General features: G+C 41.4%; 2 protein-coding genes across 9 annotated transcripts in view; one reads left to right on the top strand and one right to left on the bottom strand.

Annotated features, from left to right (window-relative positions):
• The first annotated feature begins 4,588 nt into the window (after positions 1 to 4,588).
• Positions 4,589 to 6,291, top strand: CRH (corticotropin releasing hormone). Its single transcript, XM_033126543.1, has 2 exons — positions 4,589 to 4,879; positions 5,646 to 6,291. The coding sequence occupies exon 2, from the start codon at positions 5,660 to 5,662 to the stop codon at positions 6,248 to 6,250; it is 591 nt and encodes a 196-aa protein (XP_032982434.1). The 5' UTR covers positions 4,589 to 4,879; positions 5,646 to 5,659; the 3' UTR covers positions 6,251 to 6,291.
• A 1,503-nt stretch (positions 6,292 to 7,794) lies between these two features.
• Positions 7,795 to 27,089, bottom strand: part of TRIM55 (tripartite motif containing 55) — a 40,987-nt gene continuing 21,692 nt past the window's right edge. The window contains exons 9-11 of one of the 8 annotated variants that reach the window (XM_033126843.1): positions 26,297 to 26,584; positions 24,878 to 24,965; positions 7,795 to 8,700 (exon numbers count right to left, since the gene is read on the bottom strand). In XM_033126843.1, the coding sequence (XP_032982734.1) occupies positions 8,690 to 8,700; positions 24,878 to 24,965; positions 26,297 to 26,584 (387 nt within the window). In that variant the 3' untranslated portion in view covers positions 7,795 to 8,689. Of the gene's footprint in view, positions 8,701 to 23,783; positions 24,966 to 26,296; positions 26,585 to 27,089 lie in introns of those variants that run through there. The other 7 variants (XM_033126845.1, XM_033126846.1, XM_033126840.1 and 4 more) reach the window with 7 other exon arrangements.

Here is a 27,089-nt window from a genome sequence, read left to right on the forward strand (position 1 = left end):
AAAACACAGAGGGCAATATTTTCAAAGTTATAGAAGAAGCTTATGTTCAAACTGGAATTGTATACCTTGCTAAAGTATCACTCAATTATCTGGGTAAAAATAAAACCACTTTCAGAAGTGCAAGATCTCAGAAAATTTATCTACCATACATGCTTTCTTAGGAAGTTATTCGTGGATGTGCTCTAGCAAAATAAATGCAGTCATCAAGAAAGAATAAATCATGTGATTCCAGACAGTGAATTTAATTCAGAAAAACAGAAAAGAAAAGTCCCAGGAAGAAGCTGTGCATCAGATTTAGACATTGACCGGTCTGAAAGCAGCAGTTTAGAGTGCTCAAGAAAAGAGGTCTTAAAAAGAGGGGGAGGGCTTGATAGATTACTTGTCATGATGGAAAATCTGAAAAAGATTGGGGGCATAATTAACACAGTAATCCTAAAAGAAACTGTGACTATTAAAAAAAATCACTAATTATAAAACAAAAACAAGAAAGGAAATATAATCAGAGCCTATGACTTTGATCTGTAGTGAACAATTTTTACATAATCAATGATTAAAAACTATATTGACTTTTAACTCTTTGATCAATCTATAGTCAAAGCAGAAGACATAACTATGGTTATAAAAATAGTAACACTGACAATATAGAAAAATACAGATGACAGAGCTTGGGAGATCAAGGTGCAGAAGGGTGTGTTTATATTTGAAGGATCAGGAAATGATTCTGTGGGTGTATTACTTAAAGGTGCAAGGGTAAGATGTAGAAGGGAAATTACTATAAAGCAGGTTATTAGGATGGTGATCAACAATGAGGAACGACTAAAAATTATGGTACATCTCTTGATGTAATGCCATGCAGTCAATAAAATGGATTTAGATATAGGAAAATGTTTGAGAGATAATTTTAAGTGGAAAAAGCAGATTACAGAATTTGACTTATGAAATGTTATCTAGTAATTTCTGGATGATAGGCTTATTCATGACTTTTTAATACTTCATGCATTCAACAAATTTTCTATAGTTCATCCATTCAAAAGATTTATTGGATACCTACCATGTTTTGGCACTGTGCTAGGGGCTGGAGTGATAAATATGGCGGTTTATAAGTACAGTCAAGTCTCTGTCACACAGTTTACAGTCCATCAAGGAAGACACATATTGTACCAGTGATGATTTAAAAACTGTGAGCTTTTATCATGGAGGACATTCATGATGCTAGGAGAATACAGAGCACAGGTCATAAACCTGATCTAGGAAGCTGGGAACGATTCTTTCAACCAATTACTTTTAAATGTTAAATAAGAGGGTTTTGTTTTTGTTATTTCAGTAGAGATTCACAATTAAGAACACAGTATTATCTCAATTACAGAAAATGTGTGAGCTCAGGAGAAATTCTCAAGGGAAACAACAAGCTATTAACTGAGATTATCTTTAGGTTCTGGAATCTGAGGAGTTTTGTATTCTTCCTTACACTTTTCTAATTTTTCCAAAGTTTCTATAAGGAGGATGAATGGCTTTGATAATCAGAAGAAATTACTAGAAGTTATTGTTTCCAATGAAGCGGTTAGATATTTGTGCTGTTTGAGATCCTTTCTCTAGCCCTACCTGTCGATGCAGAAAGTAGTTTATTACTAATCTGAAGCGCACTAAAAACAAGTACCAAACCACCTGTCCACCCCAGGCATTTTGAAAGGCTGTTATTCGAGATGGTAGATTTGTTTCAACAAACGTTCCTTAGCAAACTTGGAGACTTTGTTTGCCGGGAACTTTGCTCATCGAAGCACCCATTGGGATACTCCTCAAAAAAATGCAAGGATATGCTGAAGACAGAAATAAGCTCAACAGTTACCTGTTGTTGCTGATATTTCTTTATTCATCGGACTGCTGTGTCGTGTGTTTGTAATTTTAACAGTGCCCTGTTTTATTTAAATTGGTTTTACAGTGACTCCTTTCAAGAAGTTATTCCTACATGTAAGATCCAATCTGTCAGTGGTGATTTTCATGGACTCGGGTATTTCCTGTACTGCACACATTTGTATCATTATTTTGAGAACCACATCACTCTACACTTTATCAAAAGATCTCCATTTTCCAAGGTGAACTAGGTGGAAAATCAAATGAATACATCTTAAGTTGGCAATGCATTTAAAGACCTCGTGTTATAACCGCAAGATTTAGCTGAAAGGTAAATTGCAGTGTGTGCACACAGAGACCTAAAATCAGGTGCCCGGGCATCAGCATGCACAGAGGATCTCTGTGTGCTCATGCCTGAGGAGATTTATATGTGATAAGACTTATCAATATAAGTAAAGTCTGAGAAAAGGAATCTCAGGATTGGTGTGTGAATATGTCACTTTAATTAAATTCATCTTCTCGCTTTCTTTTGTTCATGTGTCTCTGCTGGAAAAGGAAGTTCAAAGAGCGTTGTTATAATAGGGAAATAATATACGCCGGGAGTCAAAAGAACTACCACTAACTAGTAGTTGAGTGACTTCAGGTAAGTCACGTAACCTCTCTGGTTCTCATTGAAACCAAATAATCTCTTCAAGTCATTTCTCATGTGAACATGCAGTGATTTGATGAGATCTAACTGTTGGATAAACTGTGAGTAGGGGTTGCTCTGCACATTCCCTGCTCCTCTGGGATCTAGGACTTGTGTTGCTCACCTTTAGTCAGAGTCACTTTGTCCCTAACCAACTACCTACTCTAGGAAAAGGTCACAGCAAGGATTCAACAGCAATGTGGGAGTTATATGAAAACAATATCTTCCATGTGGCCCAATAGGATAAGGCCAAAACATGCTGGGTCTTCTCTGGCCAGCCTCTGGCCTTATGCTTCTCCTAGTTCTCCTTCGGTATCCTTTTACCTGGACTTCCCCTTCCAAATCAATTCTACCTCCAGATTGACATCCAAGCTGGTGTCTGCCAATGGGGACAGAGAATGGTTCATAAAGGAAAGTAAGCCAAAAAAAGAAAATTAAAATAAATTAAGATTCATTCCAACTTAAAAGGGAGAAAAAGCCCAAAAAAGCAAAATCTAAGGTTCTGTATGCCCATTACCAACATAAAACACAGCTTTCCTCTAAAAGCCGAACCATTTCCCATAATCAGGATCTTCTATTAGCAACTCACATCGTTCCCAGAAGATTCTTTCTCTGGTTTCTCAGGTCAATGATCCAAGTATGCCATGACTTCTCTGGAAACTGCCAGTATTTCTTTTTCTACCTTCCTGTCATTTCTAAGAGCAGTTGTGGATTGGTGTAAACCCAACATAAGAGTTGAAATATGTATTACATCATTTGTCATGTTCGCTACAAAGGAAACAGCAGAGGTACCAGAAATGAGGAACAGAAAATTTCTGATAAACAGCTCTAATGGTTATCTAGAAGCTGAATTGAATCATAGACAACAGAGTTTGAAATTGCATTTTGAATTGCAGAATTAGAGGTAACTGCCTCCTACCTATATGATAATGTCAGTTTAATTCAAAATTTGAGTGTGGAGTTATAAGCGTTCCATTCTGTGGTAGTGCCAGAGAGCATTTATTTATTTTTCAGGCTCCCATGGAGCACATTTGAATTTGGAAAAAGAAATCTCACACACACTCACACACGCACACACCTGGGTGCCCCTAATATGGATACTATCATGGATATTAATAGTATTTGGAAGTAAAATGAATGAGGTTACTTTTTTACAGGCTCAATATTCATCAATGAAAACATGCAACTGATGAATGCAGTCCTGTTATCAAGGAGTTTAAGCTTTTTCCAATAAGAAATAGGAAACTGTCCTTGAGTTTGCATTGGGTAGACTAAAGATTGTTTAATTCAGCACTTCACTGTCCTTTCTCTCTCTAATTTTGGAATAGAAAAGGCCACAATTAATTTCAGATTCTGAGAGGAGCGACAGAGAGGAGGTTCTGGAAGAACTTAAAATCTTTGCTGCAACGCAGACTGACCCTGGTTTGTGCCCTTTCATCACAGGAGCAGCTCTTGCTATCATTTTAAAAACTTGAGCTGCATTTCAAGAGTCTTGTTGGTCTTGCCTCTGTAGACTCATAATTCCTTTATCTGTTCTTGGTATAGAAAAGCAGAAGGAGGCTTAAAAGAGGAGTGTCCCTGGGCTTCCATCTCTTTGTTCTTCACTCTTATCCAGGCAGGAAGGTGGTGGGACATTTTGTCTCTAGCAAAGAGATATTTTCAGATACTGAGGTGTTGCCCAAGACAACTGGGCAAAGAAGTGGGGGGTGGGGTGTAGAGGAGGATCCAGAGCCAGAGCCAGAGTCACCCCCTACAGCTGGTTTTGCTTCGCCCACAGGACTGTTAGACCTCCCTTCCCCTCCCATTCACCGTCTCTGTCCTGATCCTCAATTTGGCCTTTCATAGTAAGAGGTCAGTATGTTTTCACACTTGGGAAATCTCATTCAAGAATTTTTGTCAATGGACAAGTCATAAGAAGCCCTTCCATTTTAGGGCTGGTTGACGTCACCAAGGAGGCGATAAATATCTGTTGATATAATTGGATGTGAGATTCAGTGTTGAGATAGCATAAATTCTGCCCCTGGTTCCCTGGCAGGGCCCTATGATTTATGCAGGAGCAGAGGCAGCACGCAATCGAGCTGTCAAGAGAACGTCAGCTTATTAGGCAAATGCTGCGTGGTTTCTGAAGAGGGTCAACGCTATAAAATCCCACTCCAGTCTCTGGTGTGGAGAAACTCGGAGCTCAAGTCCGTGGAGAGACTGAAGAGAAAGAGAAGGGGGAAAGAAAAAGAGAGTGGGAACAGAAAGGCGAAGGAAAGAAAATCCCTGCAAAAAGCTCCGGAGACGTTCCTCTGCAGAGAGGCGGCAGCGCCCGGCTCACCTGCAGAAGCACCTCGGAAGGTAGGGAGCGCCTAGACGGAAAGGCGCGTCCAATTTCGCACCGCCTGAGCTGCCACGGTGCGCGCCGCGGAGCCGCTGCCGCGGTCCCCACGCGTGTGTGCGTGCGTGCGTGTGTGTGTGTGTGTGTGTGTGTGTTTGCTGACTGTGTCTCAAGATTCCGATAGTAGCTGGGATGTGGCAAAAGCAAACTTAGACGGCTACTCATCACTACCCTCACTGCCAGTTTTCCATCCTCGCTGGCTGTGTAGACGAGCCTCCCATCTATCCTGACCCCCGCAAGAAGGATGCTGGGCCGGGGATGAATAAAGAGGAGGAAGCAGCAGTTCTCAATTTGGAGGAACACGCTGAAATGTCCGGGAAGAGGTGGGGTTCGGGGGGAGGGGTAAAGCGGCTGAGATCTTCAATTTGTAGATCTTTAGAGCTCAGGAAGTCAGTTTTGGGGATAGTTAGAAAAGGGATTCAGGGACCGTCCTTTCGGGGGTCTCGGAAGGAGAAGGGTCAGTCCAGCCTAGCGAGGAGGGGCTGAGCTCCGGCGCGGAGCCCTGCAGGCGCCCCTTTTCCTGCGCCCCCCCCACTCCAACTCTTGAAGTCCTTGTTCGGGAACTTCAGGACCGCGGACAGCGCCGGCATGAGCCCCTGAGCCACGTCTGTGGGTGTCCCGTAGGAAGATCCCCGCCAAGCGCACCTCCCAGTTGAGCTAAACTCTGACCAACTCTTTTTCTCTTTCCTTCTCTCATTCCGCCCTCTGCCCACCTCCGTGCCGCAGCGAGCGCCCCTAACATGAGACTGCCGCTGCTCGTGTCCGCGGGAGTCGTGCTGCTAGCTCTCCTGCCCTGCCCGCCATGCAGGGCTCTCCTCAGCCGGGGGCCTGTCCCGGGCGCCCGGCAGGCCCCACAGCTTCCCCAAGCCCTGGATTTCTTCCAGCCGCCGCCGCAGCCCCAGCAGCCGCAGCAGCCGCAGGCTCGGCCAGTCCTGCTCCGCATGGGGGAGGAATACTTCCTCCGCCTTGGCAACCTCAATAAGGGCCCTGCTGCTCCCCTCTCGCCTGCCTCCTTGCCTCTCGCCGGCAGCAGCGGCAGCCGCCTTTCTCCGGACGAGGTGACAGCCAACTTTTTCCGCGCGTTGCTGCAGCAGCTGTTGCTGCTCCGGCGCCCGCTCGACAGCTCGGCGGGTCCCACGGAGCGCGGCACCGAGAGCGCCCTCGGTGGCCGCCAGGAGGCACCGGAGAGGGAGAGGCGATCGGAGGAACCTCCCATCTCGCTGGATCTCACCTTCCACCTCCTCCGAGAAGTCTTGGAAATGGCCAGGGCCGAGCAGTTAGCGCAGCAAGCCCACAGCAACAGGAAACTGATGGAGATTATTGGGAAATGAGACAGTGCGTTTGGCCCCAAATTCTGCATTTAGCACAAAAATTTAAAAAAAAATAATAAAAAATAAAGTAATACAGTATTCTGTACCATAGCGTTGCTCTGATACCATCTGTTTATTTTTATATAGCTTGAAACATAGAAGATGTACAGCAAAGGCGCCTATACTCAGCATGCACAAGTGTACTCACGTGCTGTGACAGCAGCAAAATGTTGTTTGTATTGTCTATTTTTAGTTTCCATTTCCAGGTGTCTTTAACGGTGTTTTAAAGAGAATAGAGACCCAAGAGGAAACCTTTTCACGAAGCAGACATAAGTCACCCAGCCGACTTTGTTGTGGTCTGAGCAGAAAAGAATGTCATTCTTTTTGGTGGGTGAGACAAAATCTGTAAGTTTCCTTGTAAATGTTTCAGGAATAAAACATCTTTCCAATCCTTGGTCCATTTGATTGCGTAAGAGAATGTTCAATATTTATATTTTTAATAAATGCTGCCAAGGTAATCATGAGTTTATTTATCCTCTTCAATGCTAGTAGGGGAACTACTATCAGCTCCTGGCTTCCTCCAAGTTGACTGCAGCACAAGAAAAACCAAAACACTTACATTTTCTTTTCTACGACAAATACAAACATATCTGTGGTTTAGATCCCGCTGTCATCTTTGGCTCGTCTCTCTACTTTAGATGACTCCCCTGAGATTGAGTTAAGCAATTTGGGAAGTTGCTTCCAGCTCTAAGACTGAGTGATTCTATAAGTGAACTATCGATTCATAGTGAAAATAACATGTAACCCTGATTAACTATAAGATGTAAAATAATTGGGGAGGGTTGGGGAAAGAGGAAAGGAAAAGAGGAGATGGTTGAGGGAGAGCTTGCCTCCAAACTATAGGGCCAAAATGCTGCATTTTTTCCTATGAGAAAGACTCACACACTATCAAGCTATTATTACTTTGCTACCATAAAATATTTTTTCTAAGCTGTTTCCCAATGCCTACTTCTAATAGAAGAAACTTGATAGCCTCTTCGCTTAAAGCAATGAAATTTTATTGCTATGACACTTGGGAAAAATTTTTTATAAAGAATATTTTAACTTGAAAAACTCCCCAAATACCCTCCTCATTTATGTCTATGCCAACTCTAATCACTTTCATCCTTAGAAATATAAACTATATTCACTTTTAAAATCAAACAGCACATCTAATTAGTTTTACAATGCATTCACCTTTGGTAGTTTAGTTATAACTTTAAAAAAATTCAATTGAATGTTCAATACTTCAAAATTAATCTGGATGTGTGAAAATGCTCCATCTCTTGGGACCCTCTAAATACACTTGACTAAAGGATTAATAAGATAATATAAAACACTGAATAAATCATTAGAAGACTAAGTTGTTAAAAACAGCATTTATTTAAGAGTTCATACAGAGTAAAGTTATACTTATATTCTAAAAGAAGCATTATGGTGGGACAAATAAAGCATGATTTAAATAGATATAGACACACACACACACACAGTACCCCCACACACACATATATGTGTGTGTGGGGGTACTGTGTGTGTGTGTGTGTGTGTGTGTGTGTGTATTTAAATACATGCAGTTGTTCTGCAGTTTAGCAGATTGGTGCCTTAGTGGATACATGAGAAAGTAGATAGTTGAAAAGCTTTTTTTTTTTCCATTAAAGTGCCACATATCTGCATATTTAAAACTAAGATTATAGAAATGTCCTAAGCTTTCAACCTTCTGGACTATGAAAGTGTCACCAGAGTCAAAGAACATCTCTACATGTACCTCCAGCGATATGTATTATGGAAAAGAGGAAACCTTTGTGAAACAATTCATACCTTTGGTCAATGATTTACCTTTTGTCCATATAATGATAAATCAGTCACTTCTGAATTAACACTGAATTTCACTGACCATCTGCATTGTTAAAAAGGAAAGAGAATAAGAGCTACTACGATATAATATTCAAAGCCAGTGCCTATTAGAGACAAGAGTGTGGTGCCCACTTTTTTCTGCCTTCACCAGTTACTACTAACGCACGCACGCATGTACCACACTTATACGTCCTTCATTCATAATGTTTCCCACACAATAAGAGTTTTGCCTAAAATCAGGTTTCTTTTTTTCCAATGCTTTCTGCAAATATTTTCTCAAAGTATTGTTTTTCTTTAATGTGTTTCATAAGTCATCTGGAATTAAAGAGGTTTTCTGCAGAAATCCTGTCCAGAGGTCCCTTTCCTCATCTGCATAATATTAATCTCATCTAGGTTCCCTGCTGCCTCTGTGCATCTCAGCCAGGCAGACAGAGGGGCAGCGGTTGGAATGAACATCATTCTTTCAGGGAGTTCAACCAGGAAAAAGAGAAGACATGGCGAGCTGGCTCAGAATCAACTCCATTCCCACTCCCTGCAGCTGCAGCCTGTCCCTGCAGGGGAGGGTCCTCAAATCCAATCTGCAACAGAGAAAATCTGAGTCAGAGCAGGAAAAGGCTAGTCCTTTAGGGGGTTGGTCCAATCCCTTTTCTACTGAGGAGGAACGATCATCATAATAATAATTATCTAGGGCATAATTATTATTAGGGATGAGAGAAGCAAGCCCGTTATCTTGGCCACGGTCAAGAGCCATGAAAGGAATTCACACTCATGAGCCAAAGAGGAGCAGCAGTAATACATGCAGTGGAGGGAAGTTCTTGGAAAAGAGTGAGGCTAGTCTACTTTTTTAAAAAAGTCTACTTGTGCAGTATTTACTGAGATGAAATATGTGTTAAAAATAATGGGAATTTGGATTTAGAAAAGTCTGCAGAATAAATAAAATCCTATTTTAAATGCTATCACTATATCACAGGATATATAGTCTCTCCACTGTTAAAAGTAAGAATTTCAAACTGGATGTGAATGTGCATATGGTATAATTTCTGCAAAAATGCAGGCTTCATTTTCAGCAAACCTTGAACGAAAGGACTTTTGTTTTAGGCCATAAAAGTCTCATAACATCAATATTTCTAAAGAGGTATCTTTCTTTTATAGCGCTATCTCTATAAAAGGTATTTATCTTTTAGAAATACCGGACAGATACACGTTGTAATTTTGAAGTAATCAATCAATCTAATCTCATAAGTGAAATTTATGTTGTTTTGAGTTGAAAACATGATAACTTGATGGAATAAAAGACCATCGTAAAGTCTTATTGAAATGCAGTTTGATGGATAAACTCCAACTTTTTACATTGAAAGGGACCATGACAAACACAGATCTTCCTAGGAGAACTACCGATGACTTCGCTTGTAAAGTTATCCCACCAGATAGAATGCCAGTGATTTCAAAGCAATGAAAGCACATGCATTCAACTCAGAAGCCCCGGGTGACTTTATGAAGCTGCTATATGAATGGACAATACATGGCACAGGCAAAGCAAAACTTTGATGAGTATGTAGTTTTGTTGCTGCTCAAAATACTTTTGAGTGAAAAATGAGTGTCCTGCATTTTATCAGATTTTACCCTAAATATATGTTTTGGTGTAGTGTTTCAAGTTCAGTAAAATGTTCCCAAGTCCTTATGGTTTTGGGATTATCCCTCCCACGGCCACGTTGCTCCCTGAAAGAAAGTTATAATAGGCCACGAAATCCTATTAGCTACCACAGCCTAAAACGGAAGCATGTATAATAGTTTTCTATGATGGAATAGTTGAGACATCAAGTGCAACTGGGCTTTTGCAGAAAGGCTGCTATTGGATTCTGCTGATAATGGGATAGCTACCACAATGTCCTTGAAGTTGAGGTAGAATAAACATCATCTTGACAGAATCCTGTGCCTATTTATGGACCTCAAATTCTTCTCCCCACCGTAGTCACCTTACTTTTACAAATCCTAAAACAACAACAACAACAACAACAACAACAAAACCCAAGTGGTCTGGGCCTATCATGGATACGTAAGACTTTTTTCTAACCATTCTGTATTAGTGAATAATGAATTCTGCCTAGAAGAACAGACCATCAGGGTCCATTCTGTAGCCTCTTTTCCTTAAAGGCAATTTGTAATCTAGAATAAACTTGCATGACAGCTGTTCTAAAATGTCTAAAGAGTGAAACTAGTTGGGTAAGGTATTTTCTGCAGAGGGGTATAGTCTTTGTGAAACTACTGGTTTGCTAACAAACCATTTGGGACTGCTTTTGGAATTTCTATATATTTTTGTGCTTTTTGTACTCAAGATTAAAATCTATCTTCCTATTAAAATGTTTTAGCTGTTAATACTCTACAACCTTCAAAACTTGGTATTAAACAGTTAAGGTTTGCTGCTTTCATACCCCACTTTCTCAGTCATTATTAGATTTTCCTCCAAACAATATGGACCTTATCTTTCAGATAAACTGTCTTTCAGAGAAGAAAGCCCAGTGGCAGAGGAGGTGGGGGACCTAGGGACAAGAGCAGAGGTTATCCTGAGTGTCTTTAGGTGATTACACCATCTCCTTGGTCTTGTTGATGTAAACCTGAGGACCCACCAACTATCTCAGCAAAGAAATTTTATGCAAAGAGGCTTACCCTGATTTTGAATCCCAGACTAACTACTTATTAACTGTATGACACAAACAAGACACTGAACGTCTCTGAGCCTTAGTTTTCTCTTTTGTAAAATAGAGATGAGATCCTATCTAACAAGGTTGAAATGAGGACTGAATAAAAAGAATATATACATATATATACCTAAAGCACTGTGCACATGCCTCACTTATATTAAGTGTTTTATAAATATTAATTTCTCTCTCCCTCCTTCCCTCCTTCCTTCCTTCCTTCCTTCCTTCCTTCCTTCCTTCCTTCCTTCGTTCCTTCCTTCCTTCCTTCCTTCCTTCCTTCCTTCCTTCCTTCCTTCCTTCTTTTTTACATTTGTGTCAAGACTCCTCTGCCATGTAGAACCACCTGAGGACGGTTTATGGGGAACTATATACAACAGCAATGACCCGTACGTACCCCACCCCAGTAAGGAAAAACAATTATATTTGCAATGCTCATCTTTCCAGAATCAAATATTTGATTTAATTCCTTTATCATGTTGTAGTCGTGGTTATTCATGACCTTCTCCAGTGAATCTCCAAGTGGCCCAACTTTATATATGGCTCTCTTATAAAGGAAGAATGAGTTAAAAGATTTAGAAACCTCCTTTTTATAAGCACAGCCCATTAAATCATAAGCAGATATTTTTTCTGTAGCCTTCCCCCAAATGGAACTGTATATATGTATTCTTTAAATAGTTTTTCCACGGCTGGCTCTCTTCCTTCACAGGAAGTGCTATTTTTGGGGAATAATGATGAACAAAGGACAGAAAATGATAAGCACTGATCTCCTTTACCTGCTTTTGAGTTTGTCCTGATATTCCAGTTTAGTTTGAGGAGTGTAAAAAGGTGAAGAAAGGATTGTTAGTTCCATGTTATTTTTAAATTTTACACATTTTTCTCAGATGACAAACTAAATGAACAAACTTACAACCATCATTTAACACTGTAATCTGTCACCATGGGGCTTCAGATAATTTGAGAAATATGAGTTTTCATCATAAAAACCAGGAAATGGATTAGGGAGGCAGCATTTTCCCTCTGTCTCAACTCTGACACCCAATTTGATCGAGATCCACAAAAGATGAGCAGAAGGGAGTGATGTGCCTTGGCTTAGAGGAAAGAGTATTTTTCTCAGCTGAACTTGACCAGGAATTCTGGGTATTAATGAACCAGTGTCACCAGAAAGGCAAAATCTTTTGTTTTCTTTTGATTTCTTTCCTGTTACTATCAAATGTCATTTGAGAGGAAGAAATCGAAGTCAGATTATGACACTAGGGTATCATTTCACTGCACAGAAGAGCAAAGTGTTGAGAGGTGCTTCCATCCAGAGCTGTGTGATGTGCAGGCGTCCCCTGGACAGGTTATGGCACCTAGAACCACTTCTTGTTGATGGGGCATGCATGCTTCCTGCATGCTCCTTAGCATGCATCCTTGTGGACATCTGTCTCTGTGCGCAGGACAGTTGCAGGTTATGGACAGTGTTTGCTCGGCTGAACCGTGCGGCTACATGGTATTTTGAAAAAAACTTGAATTAGTTGCAAACATGAAACATTCAGGAGCAAGGATCTAGAGAAGTAGACACTCTTGTGCACTGTTGGTGGGAATGTAAAATCGTGTAGCTGCTATAGAAAATAGTATGGCAGTTCTTCAAAACACTGAACATAAAATTACCACATAATCCAGCAATTCCATTTTTGGGTATATACCCCCAAATAATTGAAAATAGGGACTTACACAGATAAACAGCAGCTCTATTCACAGTGGCTAAGAGGTAGAAGCAACCCAAATGCCCATCAGTGGATGAATAGATAAACAATGTGGCATTTTTACAGATGATGGAATATTATTAAGCCTTAAAAAGGAAGGAAATTCTGACACATGCTACAACCTGGATGAGTCTTGAGGAAAATATGCTCAGTGAAATAAGCCTGTCAGGAAAGACAAAGACTGTATGATTCAACAGATACAAGGTATCTAAAGTAGTTAAGTTCATAGAAACCGAAAGTGGAAAGGTGGTTGCCAGTGGCTAGGGGCAGGGAGCAATGGGAATTGTTTAATGGGTCAGAGGTTCCGTTTTGCAGAATGAAAATGTCCTGGAGATTGGTTGCACAACAATGTGAATATACTGAACACTGGACTGTAACTCAGAAATTGTTACGATTATCAGTTTTATGTTATGTGTGTGTGTGTGTGTGTGTGTGTGTGTGTGTGTGTGTGTTTGACCACAATTAAAATTTCTTTTTAATTTAGGAGACTTCATATTAAAACCTGGATTTGCAGGTTCTCTTGACAAAGGGGAAATGTAGGAAGCAGCCCTGGCACGGAGAGCCTGGCAGTGCTGCCCCTTCCGGCTGCGCATGCGCTCTGTCCTGCTCCCCTAGTGCCCACCACTCCCTTTGCCTCCCCTGCCGCCGTGCTGCTTTCTGTGGCCACTTATCATTGCGCTTGTACAGTTGCTATGTGCTCAGAGTAAAAGAGGAAAGCAAACTATATCTTGTATTTATGCTTCTATCAACCTTTTCTTTTACCTGGCCTGCTTTTTTGTTAATGTTACCTTTTTAGCCTCTAAGAGCACACAAGCTTGTTGCTCTTAACAGAAGGCTAGTTTTTAGTAGGAAGGTGTCAAAGAAAAGAGCGTAAAATGCTCAGTGGAATCTTTGGCTTGATTTTTATGCTAACTGTGATAAATTTTTTTAAAAAGCCAACATGCTTCTTGTGGCAATATTCTTGAAAATCAAGTTGTGATGTGTAGTCACACAGCAGCCTAGCCGACTGGCCCCCCGTGTCTTTCCTGAAGGAAAGAAGAGTCTGTGAGACTGTGCCTTTCTGGGACTCTGTTCCATCCTTGTGTTTACACCTTATGTGTCTCTGTCTGGTCCCCAAAAAATGGTTTGCAGCCAAAGACGGGTAAGATATCTCACTTGAGATACAACCTAAGCCAGGCGGAACCGAGTGGGGACCCTCAATGAGCTGCCTTAGAAAAATATGGGAAGGGGCGTTGCCTCCCCTTCCCCCTGCCCGGGAAAAGCCATTGCTGGCTCTGGCTTTTCCCTGGCACCTGTTTGTGAGAGAAGTCGTGAGGACAATAAAGATCAGTTCTCTCCACTTATCTCAACGGAGCATTTACAATATGAGAGACTTGACCCTGAGAGGGTACATACCTTAATTAAGACATCATGGGACCCTGTGCTTCGGCTGTTTACAGACAAAGGGTGATTGGAATAAACATTTTTCTGCTATGATGTATGAGTCTCACAGACCGTGTAAGAAACAATGTTACTTTCTTGTATTTGTATACCTATCAATAAAAACCTTCAGTCGGCCTTATTCTGGGCTCCAGTCCTCTGAGACCGAGAGACCCCTGGCCTTCGGAGAGATTTAACTGCATTAAGTCTCTGTTTGTTTCTTTCTTAAAAACTTAACCCAAACCGCCCCTTCTCGCACCCTCACTGCCCGTGTTGCGCGGGACGCGACAGTGATGCAACCTTCAGTGTTCAACTGAGGCCAGATGTGTCCCTGGGCACTTAGCACAGGGGATGTAACTGGGTGAACGTGCTCTTATTTTGGCTTGGGGGGCAATCTCAACAGCCGCCTTGACCTAAATGCATCTTGTGCCACATGACTCACTGACTGAACAAAGCTGAACAGATGCTTTCCTGATACTCCTTCTGGCACAAGTGTCTGGGTAGCCACAGTAGGAGGGGAGTTATTGTTTTAGCCGACCGGAAGTAAAAGAGTGAGCTCGGCCAGGCCATTTTGATCAGCAACCAGTCAGGCTGCGTCTAAGCTTCCTAGGGCTCCAGGAGGTGCCGGCCTCGGCCTTTCCCCAAATGATGGTCCTCTACACCCCCACGATCCTGATCCAGTAGCATTTACCTGTCCTGTGTTCCATGCCCTCAGGATTATCCGAGTGATACTAATTGATCTGATAAACTGAATTGCAAGTAAGATAATGGAAGACAATAACTTAATGTACACTCCTGCCAGATAGCACTTTACCCAGAAATGGCCATGCCGTATCCTGAGAGCTGACTGTGCGAATATGTTAGTCCCTAGGCCAGACTGAAGGGGACGTTGGAGGCAGTGAGGCTCCCACACGTGGGGCCCCCTCTCCTCTCTGTTGCTGTGAATGCCAATCGCAAATCAACCTGACAGCAGGATCTGGTTACCAACGCATGTTAAATGCCAGTCTCTCTAGGCCAATTCAGAAGAACCTTTGCCCTTCTATAATGAAATCCATTTGCCTTAAAGGAATGTGTATAGGAGGGGTAAGGCTAGACTCAAGTGGGCAGCCGCCCTGTGTCTACCCTGCACCTGCTAGGCTGGGTCAGGAAATCAAATCCAGATGCTGGAAACAGGTGTGGGTAGGAATGCTGAGGTCATGTTTAGGATGTTTATTTGGAAAGATTAAACCCAAGCACTGGCCTGCTCCCCTAGTTAGCATTCCTGAAACTTACGCCCTTGGATAGCTTAAGCTTTATGGATTCCAGACTGGAAAAGAGTACAGCCAAGAGCCTGGGCCAGTCATCAGCCTGCGAAGTAACTGAGACAGGCCCAAGACTCACCGCCAAGGGTCTAAGCCCTGGAAACTCTGTCAGGCAGGTCTGCCATTGTGGCCATTTCTTTCATAAGAATGCAGACATTTCTCCTTGATGGTGGAGCAACCAAGACATCTTAGGACCAAGCACAGAGCTGTGAACATAGAGCACGCTCTCCATGAATGCTAGAGGAAAAAGAAAACAGGTACCTCCCCGAAAGAGCTCTGGCAGGAAAACAGTCACTAAAAAGCCTTTTTGTCCCCTTGGGAGAATTTAGAACTGTACACACGGAGTGATTTAAGGGACGGGTGAAGGGAGTTGATTTGGGGCCTTCGTTGCCAGTAGCTGCATCCTTCTTGCTACGGGAAGATCAGAAACAAAAGTAACTTCCTTAGGCCTATGAAACAAAAAGAAACTCACTCACTCACTTTTTCTTGACCTAGATAGAAGAAGATGTAGGGTGTATTCTGTTTGGTTTGTTTCAAACATGGTGTCTAGGAATTGAGGGGTTCAGGTGGGGAGCAGGAAGGAGAAGGTAAACTGCTGATATCACCGCCTGGCAAAAACTTCAAGCCAGCTCTCTTCTCAGATGTGGACCTGACCATGTGCGTCCCCAACAGACTGTATGTGTGTGTTCTCACCCTTTCTGCAAGACCTGAATTACAGAGAACTGCTAATTAGATCACTCACGCGCACAGACAAGGGCTTCTGTGCCTGTGGTAGGCAAATAGGCCAAACGGGGTCTCAAGAGCCATGGGAGGTAGATAGCACTATTATGCCCAGTTTACGGATGAGAAAATGTAGAAGCAGAAAGGCTGAAGAACCTGCTCCAAGTCACTCTAAGATGAAGTGCTGAGATTTGTTAATAGTTGGCCACAAATCCAAAGAGAAAAGGGGCAGCCAGTGCTGTTGAGCATATGAGTCTCTGGAGACCGGCCAACTCTGACTCTGGAAGTCAGATAGAGATGCAGGGTGGTCAGCAGCATGGCGTGCTCTCATTTGCCATGGACCGCCATACCCCTGCGAGCAGTGGAGGCCGAGAAATGACCTGCCCGGTGAGGCTATGCCAGTGGGTTATCAGTGGTGCATCAAAGCAAGGAGAACCCGTGGTCCCACTGTTTTTGCTTCATTCACATCAGCCCAGGTAAAGTGGGGATTTGCTCACTTTCCCCAGATGTGGGCTTGGCCTCTATTGTACTGCATGTGCACGTCGCATTGGAGAGGCCAACGCGTCACTGGGAACCAAGCTCCCAGCAGCTCTGTGATCCAAGCAAGTCACTCAGCGTCTGAGGTCCCCCACTATAAAAGGAGGAAGTTTAACCATTCCTTCTGTCCAGGGTTGTTGGGAGGTTTACGTGAAAGAATCTCTATGAAAGCCTTTGTGAATGATGAAGCAATGTGCACGCGTTAGTCACAGTCATTGCCATGTGGCATTGGTTTTTTAGATGCATTAACGTGACGGAGGATTAATTCACCACTTTGTGGGCTGTGGTGGGGAAAAGGCACATCGTGGAAATCATGGAGGAATACTTAAAAAGACAGAAAAAATCCACAGGATGTACAACTGACAAAGGTCTTAGGTTAAATCAGAATAAGAAACAATTTTAAAACACAGGAAGCAAAACTCAACTAGCTATGTCATAACAACTTCCCCAGAGAGCTCTCCCCAGGGCTGTGTTACTGTTTTCATGGAATTGTAGAGCTGTAGGCACAGGTTGCCAGGGGAAATGAATCCATTACCTTGCTCACACACAATTTACATTATATTTCCCTCTTTAAAATGGATACATCCATTTTAGTTTCCTATTAAAGGGACATTTACTAAGAATGCTATTTGATCCTGAGAAATATAGTCTGCAGTTTAAGTATAGATTTTTTTTGGTCCTTTTAGGAGAGCCCTCAAATTGACAGTTATTAGGATATCACTTTCCCAGCAAGGGGGAAAAAAAAACCCAGAAAAAGAAAATTACAGTTGTAGGATACAAATAATAAAACATTTACAATGTTAACGTAATGGCCTCATTAAAACTTACTTGTTTAAGAAAAACCTTACTCTCTCTTATAATTTTTTTCAATGTAAAAATGCCTGCATTTCATTACTATAAATTGTTATAATTTCCAGGATTACCATGTTTCCCCAAAAATAAGACCTAGCTGGACAATCAGCTCTAATGCATCTTTTGGAGCAAAAATTAATATGACTCGGTCTAATTTTACTATAAAAAAGACCGGGTCTAATATAATATAGTATAGTATAGTATAATATAATATAATACCGGGTCTTATATTAATTTTTACTCCAAAAGACGCATTAGAGCTGATTGTCCAGCTAGGTCTTATTTTCAGGGAAACACGGTATTAAGTCCTGGACAATGTTGTGCAGTAACTGCAGGCCAATCCTGACCATTGATCAGTTTTCTCTCTGATTTTACCCAGCTGAAATTCCAGCACAGTCATACCAGGGCATCTGGTATGTCAGTGATTTGTAAGCCTGACTCTCCTAATTTGTAATATATAGCAATCGTACTCAGTGTGGTTTTCTATTTGAAAATAATTTGACACCTTGAATCCTCAATTAAATTTAGAGAACACAGTTAAATTTTCATCCATTTCAGTTTGTTTTGGAAAATTAAATAGATTATTTCAAAGAACACAGGACCTATTGTCACACTCATGGGAAATCATGTTCTTAGTCTCCTGCTTTTTTTTTTTTAAGATGTTCTATAATACCTTGTGAGATTAATCTCACTCAGAAAAGAAGCTTTCTAGACCTCTAACCTCAGGCATCTCTCACCTCTCAGTCTCTGGTGGCAACTGGAGTTGATATTTACCCTTGAAATCAGAATGAATGATTTGGTCTCAAAGGTCATTTGCATGAAAATGATTTTATCTTTTTGTATGTGACACCTTGTGAAGACCCAGTGCTCCCCAAGGCTGCTTCTCCTTGGAATATCAGCCCATTATTCATCCCAATTTGGGAAAATATGAATATTTTCAAGGGGACTGAATCTTGGGATGATGAGAAATTTGAATAGATCTCAGGTCTGGGGACACAAGTATGAGTTTCTGAGAGCCTAGGAAATAAACCCTGGGCTTCAAGAAGAGAAAATAATCTTTGCTAGCTCCTCGCCTGTCTTTTTTTAAACCATTCTTAACAATTCTTCAAGAAGTATGACAATGATGAATGTGAATGCATCTAAACAGAGTTTCAAAATACATGAGGCAAAACTGACAGGTCTCCAAGGAAAAATACACAAATCTACAATTATAGTCAGAGATCTCAAAATTCCTCTCTCTGCAATTGGTAAAACAAGTAAACAGAACATCAGTAAGGATGCAGTAAACTTGAACACTAACTTGAACACTACAAATCAATTGAACTAATTGACATTTGTACAACACTTCATCCAGCAGCAACAGAAAATACAATGTTTTCAGTTACACATGGAACATTCACCAAGTTAGATCATATTTTGGACCATAAAACAAATCTTAATAAGTGTTAAAAGACTGGACTAATATAGTAAAGAATAGTCTCTCTCCACAACAGGATCAAACCAGAAATCAAACAGAAAGCTGTCTAGAAAATTTCCCAATATCTACAAATTAAATGCTACTCATCTAAATAATCCATGAGTCAAGGAAGAAACCACAAGTTAAGTTAGAAAATATTTTGGATTAAATGAAAATACAACATATCAAATCTTGTGGGATGTAGCTAAGCAGTGAGTGAGTAGAAGAAAATTTATAGCATTAAATGCTTTTATTAGAAAAAAAGAAAGATTTCAAATCAATAATCCAACCTTTAACCCTAAGAAACTAGAAAGAGAAGAGAAAATGAAACCCAAAGTAAGCATAAAAATGAAAAGAAAGCAAAAATGAATAAAATAGAAAATAGCCAAAAAAAAAAAAAAGAGAGAGAAAACGAATAAAGTAGAGGACTTACATGACCTGTTTTGGAGATTTCTACAAAGTTATAATAATCAGGACAGTGTGGTATTGGTAGAGGGACAAACATACTGGTCAATGGTACAAAATAGAGAGTCTAGAACATAAACGGTCTTTTGAATTTCTACAAAGTAATCAAGGTAATTCTCTGAGGGAAAGGATACTCTTTTAAAAAAAATAGTCCTGGAACAAATATCTATATGGAAAACAAATAACTAAAACCAAAACCTTTCTTTTTATCTCATATATACACAAGAATTAACTTAAAATGATCTTACCATGTTTCCCTGAAAATAAGACCTAGCCAGACCATCAGCTCTAATGTGTCTTTTGGAGCAAAAATTAATATAAGACCTGGTCTTATTTTAGTATAATATAAGACTGCGTATAATATAATATAATATAATATAATATAATATAATATAATATAATATAATAAGACCGGGTCTTATATTAATTTTTGCTCCAAAAGACGCATTAAAGCTGAGGGTCTGGCTAGGTCTTATTTTCGGGGAAACACGGTAGATCTACTTTAAGAGCTAAAACTATAAAAATTCTAGAAGAAAATATAGGAGAAAATCTTTGTAATTTTGAGTTAAGCAAAGATTTTTAAATAGGACATAAGTATAAGTCATAAAGGAAAAACATGACAAACTGGACTTCATTAAAGCAAAAAATGTTTGCTCTTCAAAACATACTGTGCAAAAAATGAAAAGGCAAGCCACAGATTGGGAGGAAATATTGGCAAAACATGTTTGATAAGGGAGTTTTATCCAAAATACATAACAGAACGTTTACAACTCTCTGAGAAGATAAATAATCCAATAAAAAGTCGGCAAAATATGGGAACAGATACTTCATCAAAGTAAATATAAAAATGACTAAGAAGTACATGAAAAAGATGCTAAACATCATTAGTCATCTGGAAAATGTAAATCAAAACTACAAGAAGATACCATACACATCCATTAGAACGGCAAAAATGTAAAAGATTGACTCAGTACCAAGATCTGGCTAGGATGTGGAATAATTAGAAGTCTTTTACGTTGCTGGTGCAAGCACAAAACAGAATAGCCACTATGGAAAAGTTTGACAGTTTCTTATGAAATTAACCAGGAACTTACTACACAATCCCACAATTCCACTCCTAGGTATTTACTCAAGAGAAATGAAAACATACATTCACACAGACCGATATGTGAATGTTCGTAGTAGCTTTATTTATAGTTGCCAAAACTGCTGACAACACAACCATCCATCAAGTGATAAACAGATATGTTGTGGTATATCCACACAATGGAATACTTACCACTCAGGAATACAATGAAATGGGCTACTGATACATGCAACAAAATGAATGAATCTCAAAAGTAACATGCTAAGTGAAAGAAGCCAGTCACAAAAGTCTACAGAATGGATCTTTTCATATATATGACCTTCTAGAACTGGCAAAGCTATAATGACTTAGCAAAACGTCAGCTGGGATGCTGGGAGGGGAATAACTGCAAAGACCCATGAGGGAACTTTGTGGAGTGACAGAAATATTCTCTATCTTAATTGTGGTAGTGGCTATACACTGCTACTACAGATATTACATATTTGTAATAAGTTGTTGAACTGTGTGTACACTTAAAATAGATGCATTTTAAAAATCACGTATCTTTCCTCTCTTCATTCCTCTACTGTTCTGTGACTGCCTGTAATGTGTACATTCTGTCTTTGCTCTACTGGGCAGTGAGCTCTATAAGTACCTTCAGGTGGACCTCAAGAGTTGAGCCATCATGGATTTTATGGAGTTCATGGCATCTAAAGGGGTAATAACAGCTATGGAAACATTCAGTTAAATGGGTGCCTAGGAGGAGATTTGGAAAAGAGTTTGGGAAATGGGGACTTCTGTAAGAGCTTCAAGGCAAGAAACGTATCTTGAGAACTGCAATAGGATCTCCATTTCACTGAGAATCTGTTATTATTGTCACTCAGAATGATTTGCATCAGTCCCTTATTCCATAACCCTCCCAATGAAAACATCCTGAAACAATACATAAAATTATTCATACTAGATTTTTCACTCTCTAACGCTGTATAAATAGATGAATCTTTTCATTAAGTAGTTGTTCCATTTTCTTGGTGAGAAAACTGAGGCTCAAAGAAATTAAACACCCAGAGTCAGATGCAGAAGCTGCAGGACTGGACCCTAAGTCCTTTCTCCTAATTTCATTGATCTTTCCAGTGCCCCAAACCTTAGCAGAATTTCTGCCCAACTTGATCGTCTGTTTTCAAGCTTGAAGAAAGCAATGTGAAAAGTGTATATTCTATTCTAGAAACAATTAATAGGTATGATGTGGTAAAGCTTTTAGGGTTTTATACAACTATGAGTTCATGCTCTGATGAAATGCATGAACTGTGGTTCTTTATAGAGGCAGAAATTGTAGAGATTTTAATATCAAAGTTCCTATCTCCAAAGCAATTGGCTCTTTGTGGAGTGTGTGTGTGTGTGTGTGTGTGTGTGTGTGTGTGTGTGTGTGTGTGTGTGTCTGTGTTTAAGGGGTGAGAATGGGGGGCTCGTCTGATCTTGAGGCAGCTGCCATGGTTCAGCTCGAGTATCAGCTAGAGCAGCTGCTAAGTTAATCCACCAAATAGGGAGATATTTCTCTGGAAATCCCTGTTCCCTGAACAGCTTCCATGTAACTGGTTGGACAAAGTCTTCCACACAAGGCCACGAAACCTCACTGGGAAGGGAGGAAGGGGAATAGAGAGGGGCTTTCATTGCTCCTCCCACTTCTACAAAAATCTAACTGCCACTTATACTCCCAATAAAATACCCAATTGTTCACGGGGGTGGGGAGGCTGTCCCTGTGTTAACACCCTGGTGTAACTTGCATGTAAGTCACGTAGGGAGAGGAAGGGCAGGGATGGAAGCAGATTGGACCAGGAAATGGCCACAAGGAGGCATCCCCAGGAGGTGAGACTCACGGAGACTGCTGCCAAGGGTAGCCAACCTGTCTCACAGAGTCCTTCTCCCCACCGTATTATTGCCCTGTCATGTGTGGTTGACTAGGTAGGACCTGGGATAATTTTTTCAAAATAAATTTAAAAATTAACACACGACATAGATCTATTGTCATTTCCAACAAATTCTCTTTGCAGTGACTGAGCATACTGCAGACATGGCCTACAAAGGTGGAAACTGACAGGGCGATTTTGTAGCTAAAGACCAGTCCGTGCATAGAGGCTTTGCACAGTGTGACCTGTGACCTCTTTAAGGAGGTTTTCTGGGAGGAATCAGTGTGATCAGGTTCAAAGTGCCTCCTGCAGAAGGACAAATGAGAACCAGGGCCTTCTGTAAGATCCAAATTTGATATAGGGCTGAATTCAAACCTTGTGGAAAAATTGTTTTTTCTTTGAGAATGAGGACGGGGAGGGCAGCCATGCTTCTCTGAGTCCCTGTTCACCACTGGTGGAGTGAGTTGATGTCTGGTTTTTGCCATGACCATCTTCTAACACATAATCTGCCTATGTGATTAGGTGACGAGAGAAAGTAAATGATAGAGTAGAGATTGCATGGCATCCGAAATCACAAGCAGCAAAGCAAGGGCAGGTTTCACTGTGTGAATGGCCACAAGGAAAGCACCTAGAAACAGGGCATTGGCCTTCTTGAAAGGTCTGCAGTTCCACTGATGGGGGCTGGCGTGAGTTTACAGATGAGCAAGTGAGCCTGAGGTGTTTCTAAGGCAACCTTATTCCCCGACGTGGGACCATACATTAAGAGGGACCACCAGGGAATCAAGCAGAACTTTTGTGTCACATCCTAAGTCTTCAGGGAAAGACTGATGAGGAAGTGTGAAATTCCAACCAGCTAACCTTGCATTGGATAAATATTATGTAGTGAGTAGGGTTCTGAGGTGGTGAAGGTGAATCAGGCTTACAAAAAATTCACGGAAGCCAGAAATCTGAAACTATGGTGAGATCTCAAACGATCCATCCATATCCCCTTTCACAGATCAAAGAATGGTACTCCATCATAAACAGGTTTCCTTCTCTATGTGAAAGGCTCTTTCTCAAACACCGAGAACGACACAAGTAAGGTTCTTTGCAATACTGAATGTCCATTCACTCAAGCCCACCCCGTCCCCATGTGAATGTCAGCGTACATGACATGGGCTCAGTGGACAGGAAAGAAGCATGACTCTCCCCCTGCAGACTCAGAGAAGCATTACAAGGATGTACGGCAACAAAACCCAACACCTGAATTCTCAGAATGTAAGCTGAACTCTTCAGACAATTATTCAGATCCACAATTAGGATATTCCAATAAAACATGGAGTTTTCTCTCTCCCCATTTGCCCCACTGAGTCCATGGCCAATACTTCCTCCTGCTGCTCTTCAACACAAATAATGACAGGAGGCGGTGTTCTGTACCTGAGCAGACTGTAAGGACCCTGAGAACATTCTAGGGGCACAGGTTTCTGGCTGACTATGAGACATTGGGGACAGGTCCCACTCACACACTGTTGCAGATATGACAGGGACCCACGAAAATCCCACTGCCTTTGCGTTCAGACAGCTAATGAGGCAGAAAGGTACTCTATGATGGGAGCTTCCAGAAGAGTGAATGTCAACCCAGGGAAAAGTCAGGGAGCCAGAAATAGCTGAGGGCTTTCAGAGCCAGTCACCCTGGATTGCTTCTGAGCTACAGGCACAGGGAGCTGTGTCTCAGGTCCAGCAGGGTCATTTACTAAAAGTACATAGGGTTTGAATCTTTAAATATTTTTAATTAAACTGGTAACATTCAAAAGGCTATTAAGGAAGCAAGATGTCGGTCCCTAAGCCAACCTCAGAATAGTAATCAAGAAAAGGCTTGACTCTGAGAAAGAAAGGCACCTCAAAATGAGCATGCTGTTTGTTAGTTTTGTGACTTCTCTTTGGTTCTAATTCTTTATGGCTGGTAAATAAACGTTGCTCTCTGACTCTTTATTCATTCAGATCTCACCTGGCTGCAATCCCCGTGAAGTTGTCTCAGGGCACCTTCCTCCCAGGGTGGGAAAGATACTGTAGTCTAACAGTTCAAGGGGAACTGAGAAGTCACCCGTCCACCTGCTCACCAGTACAAGAATTGCCCATATATCCCAGACAAGAGTCATCTGGCCACCTCCTGGGCCCCTCTGGTATAAGCAGATGAAATGCTGCTACTTCATCTGTGGAAACCCTACATATTCTTGAACGAGTCTTTTGTTGCTCTTCCCTCGATTTTAAGAGCAGCGATTCTTGCAGCATCCTGAAACTGGCCTCCCCTAATGGCCATTCTGGAGGATCCCTTCTTACTGGATTACTGAATAATTGCCCACTGAGTCACTGTTCCGAGTCAGGGTTCCCCTCCATGCAGGATTAGATAATGGAGCAATTGTCAGGAAGGTGCCTGGAGGTGATTGCTTTGTGGGAGCTTGAGGCCACCGTATTGTCTAGGAACTTGGTTCTTTTTAGGTGGCGGAGCCTCAAGGTGGGGAGAAATTCATCTCTGGGCCTACAGAAGAGGAACCTGATGAAAGAAACTACATGAGATGTTAGTCAAGGGAAAAGAAAATATTTCCTACCCAATAAAGTAAAAATCAAGCACTGAATCTGACTCCAGATGTAGTGAAGTATAAGAAAAGCCAAAAGTGCTAGGCAGATTGCTAACTCCTGTGAGAAAACAAGAAGAAAGCTTCACTGATATTATCACAAATAATTGTTCCAGCATCATTTAGATGGACTTTTCATTTTGCTTTGAGTCCTATTTCATGTTCCTCCCTGGATATGGCACTAGTCTTTGCAAAAAACAACTCCTCTTCACCCAACTGCCACTAAAAATGTAAGAATTCCTACAAACTTCTAGAAATAATCAAAGCCTACTCCATTTCTTTAAACCTAAAATCCACCTCAAAAGCTTTCCTCAAGCCAAACATTTATTTTTGTCATTTTCACCTGAGAAAATAATATATGTCACAAAAGCATGTTACTTTTAATTTTCCAAAAATCATTTCCTCTTTTTACCTCATGGAATTGAGGTTCACTTGAGCAGATACAGTCAAGATGAGAAGTTAATTTTCTGATTTTGGAAATAATGTTGTTTGTTATTCATAATCAACTGATGACCCAGGAACACGGAACTAGAGAGTATTTCTTTGACAGCCCCTTGTCTGGGCAGCATTCAGACCCACACTTCGTTTAAGAATGCTCACAGGTCTGGAGGAACCATGAACATCCTTGTGAAGAAATTGTAGAAGATTTCTTCTATGGAATTTTTGAGCCATGCAAACATCTAACCCCGTGTTAGGAAGAAGACATAAACTTCAAACCTTCATTATGAAAAGGAAAAAAAAAAAAAAAAGTAAAGAAATGCCCCTTTTTAAAAAATCCAAAGGAGGAAAACCTGTACTTTGCTGCTCCCACGAGCACATGCTTAAGCAGCACTGGTTTCAGCCAGCCCAGACTATCTTTGTCTAGCTGTAGCCAGCACATTCCCAGAATCCGTGAAGCACAGGTTATTTTCCAGGGCAGACTGAGAACTCAGTTCAAACATGCTCCTTGGGGTTTGCTGGGAACGACACAAAAGCAGGTGATTAGTCTTTGGCAGCCCAAGGAGGACACGGAGGAGGCTGAGCAAAGGCAAGTGGCCTTGCAAAGAGGAACAGGGACACGAGCCAGTCACTGCAGACAAAGCCGCTTTCAACTGCATGCCAAGGGCCAGTCTCTCTCGAGCCCCTTCCCCTGGGAAGCCAGATGTGAGGTCACCACTCGCGATCAGGGTGAAGTTGAATTGTTTTTTCGTTTTTTGTATTATAAAAGGCTTTAAAAAAACAAATCAATAAAAGGCTTAAACCACTAGCCACACGGGGCTGAACTGCTCCTGTGTTTGTCCCACGGCCACAGTTCCTCTCTGCCCCTTTGGAAGCCCTTCTTTCTTGCTGCGATTCTTGCAGGACCCTGGGCAGCACAGGGAAGCATTCAGACAGGAGAGCGTCAACACTAACCTGAGAAGTAGCTGCAGGTGAACTAGTTTCCTTACCACTCACTGCTGCCCTCTCACTGGCTGCGGCTTCTGCCACTTCTGCCTTCTGCACATTCGATTCCTCAGAACCTGGAGGCCCTACGTGCCCCAGACCTTCGCTCCCTGGGGTGGAAGGTGGGTTGGTGGTAGCTTTCCGGGTTTGGCCTTTATACCAACTAGGGTAAAACAAGGGATCCGCAGTGTCCGTTGCTGCCGGGACTGGCGTTTCAGACTCTGTGGTCTGCTGAGAGCCAGTGGGCACAACCTCCCCCTTGATCAGGACAGAAAAATTCAAAAGTAAAAAAAGAAAAAAAAAAAAAAGAGGAAAAAAAAAAGCAGTAGATTTTAGTTCCCTTTGGGTTTGACAACTGTGAGCTCTGTGTGTCGTGCCTGATTTCATGCATGTTTGTAGTGCTAAGGGAAGGCGTGCTAACAGCACCCCTTGTCGTAGCATCTGCACATGCCCTCTTGGGCTTGTCGTTCCCTAGATGGCAGTCTGGCCAGGCACACAGCAGAATCCTAAAATGAAAGTCGCTTATAAAATATCAGATAGGAGAGGAAGGTCAAGCTATTGACCAAAATCAATTTTTTGACATTGTGTGTGAGTCCCCAAAACCTCTTTTCTAAAACCCAAAATTGATCTCACTCTCATTTAGTTACCAAACCTCTTTCAATTTCAGTGCGATTGGTATACCCAGATTTTCAAGATTCTATAAACTATAAAAATTATTTTAGCTTGGTTTCCTGTGGAGACAGAACACAGAATATACTTCCAT

This window comes from Rhinolophus ferrumequinum, chromosome 14 (assembly GCF_004115265.2).
Source record: "Rhinolophus ferrumequinum isolate MPI-CBG mRhiFer1 chromosome 14, mRhiFer1_v1.p, whole genome shotgun sequence".
Lineage (NCBI taxonomy): Eukaryota > Metazoa > Chordata > Mammalia > Chiroptera > Rhinolophidae > Rhinolophus > Rhinolophus ferrumequinum.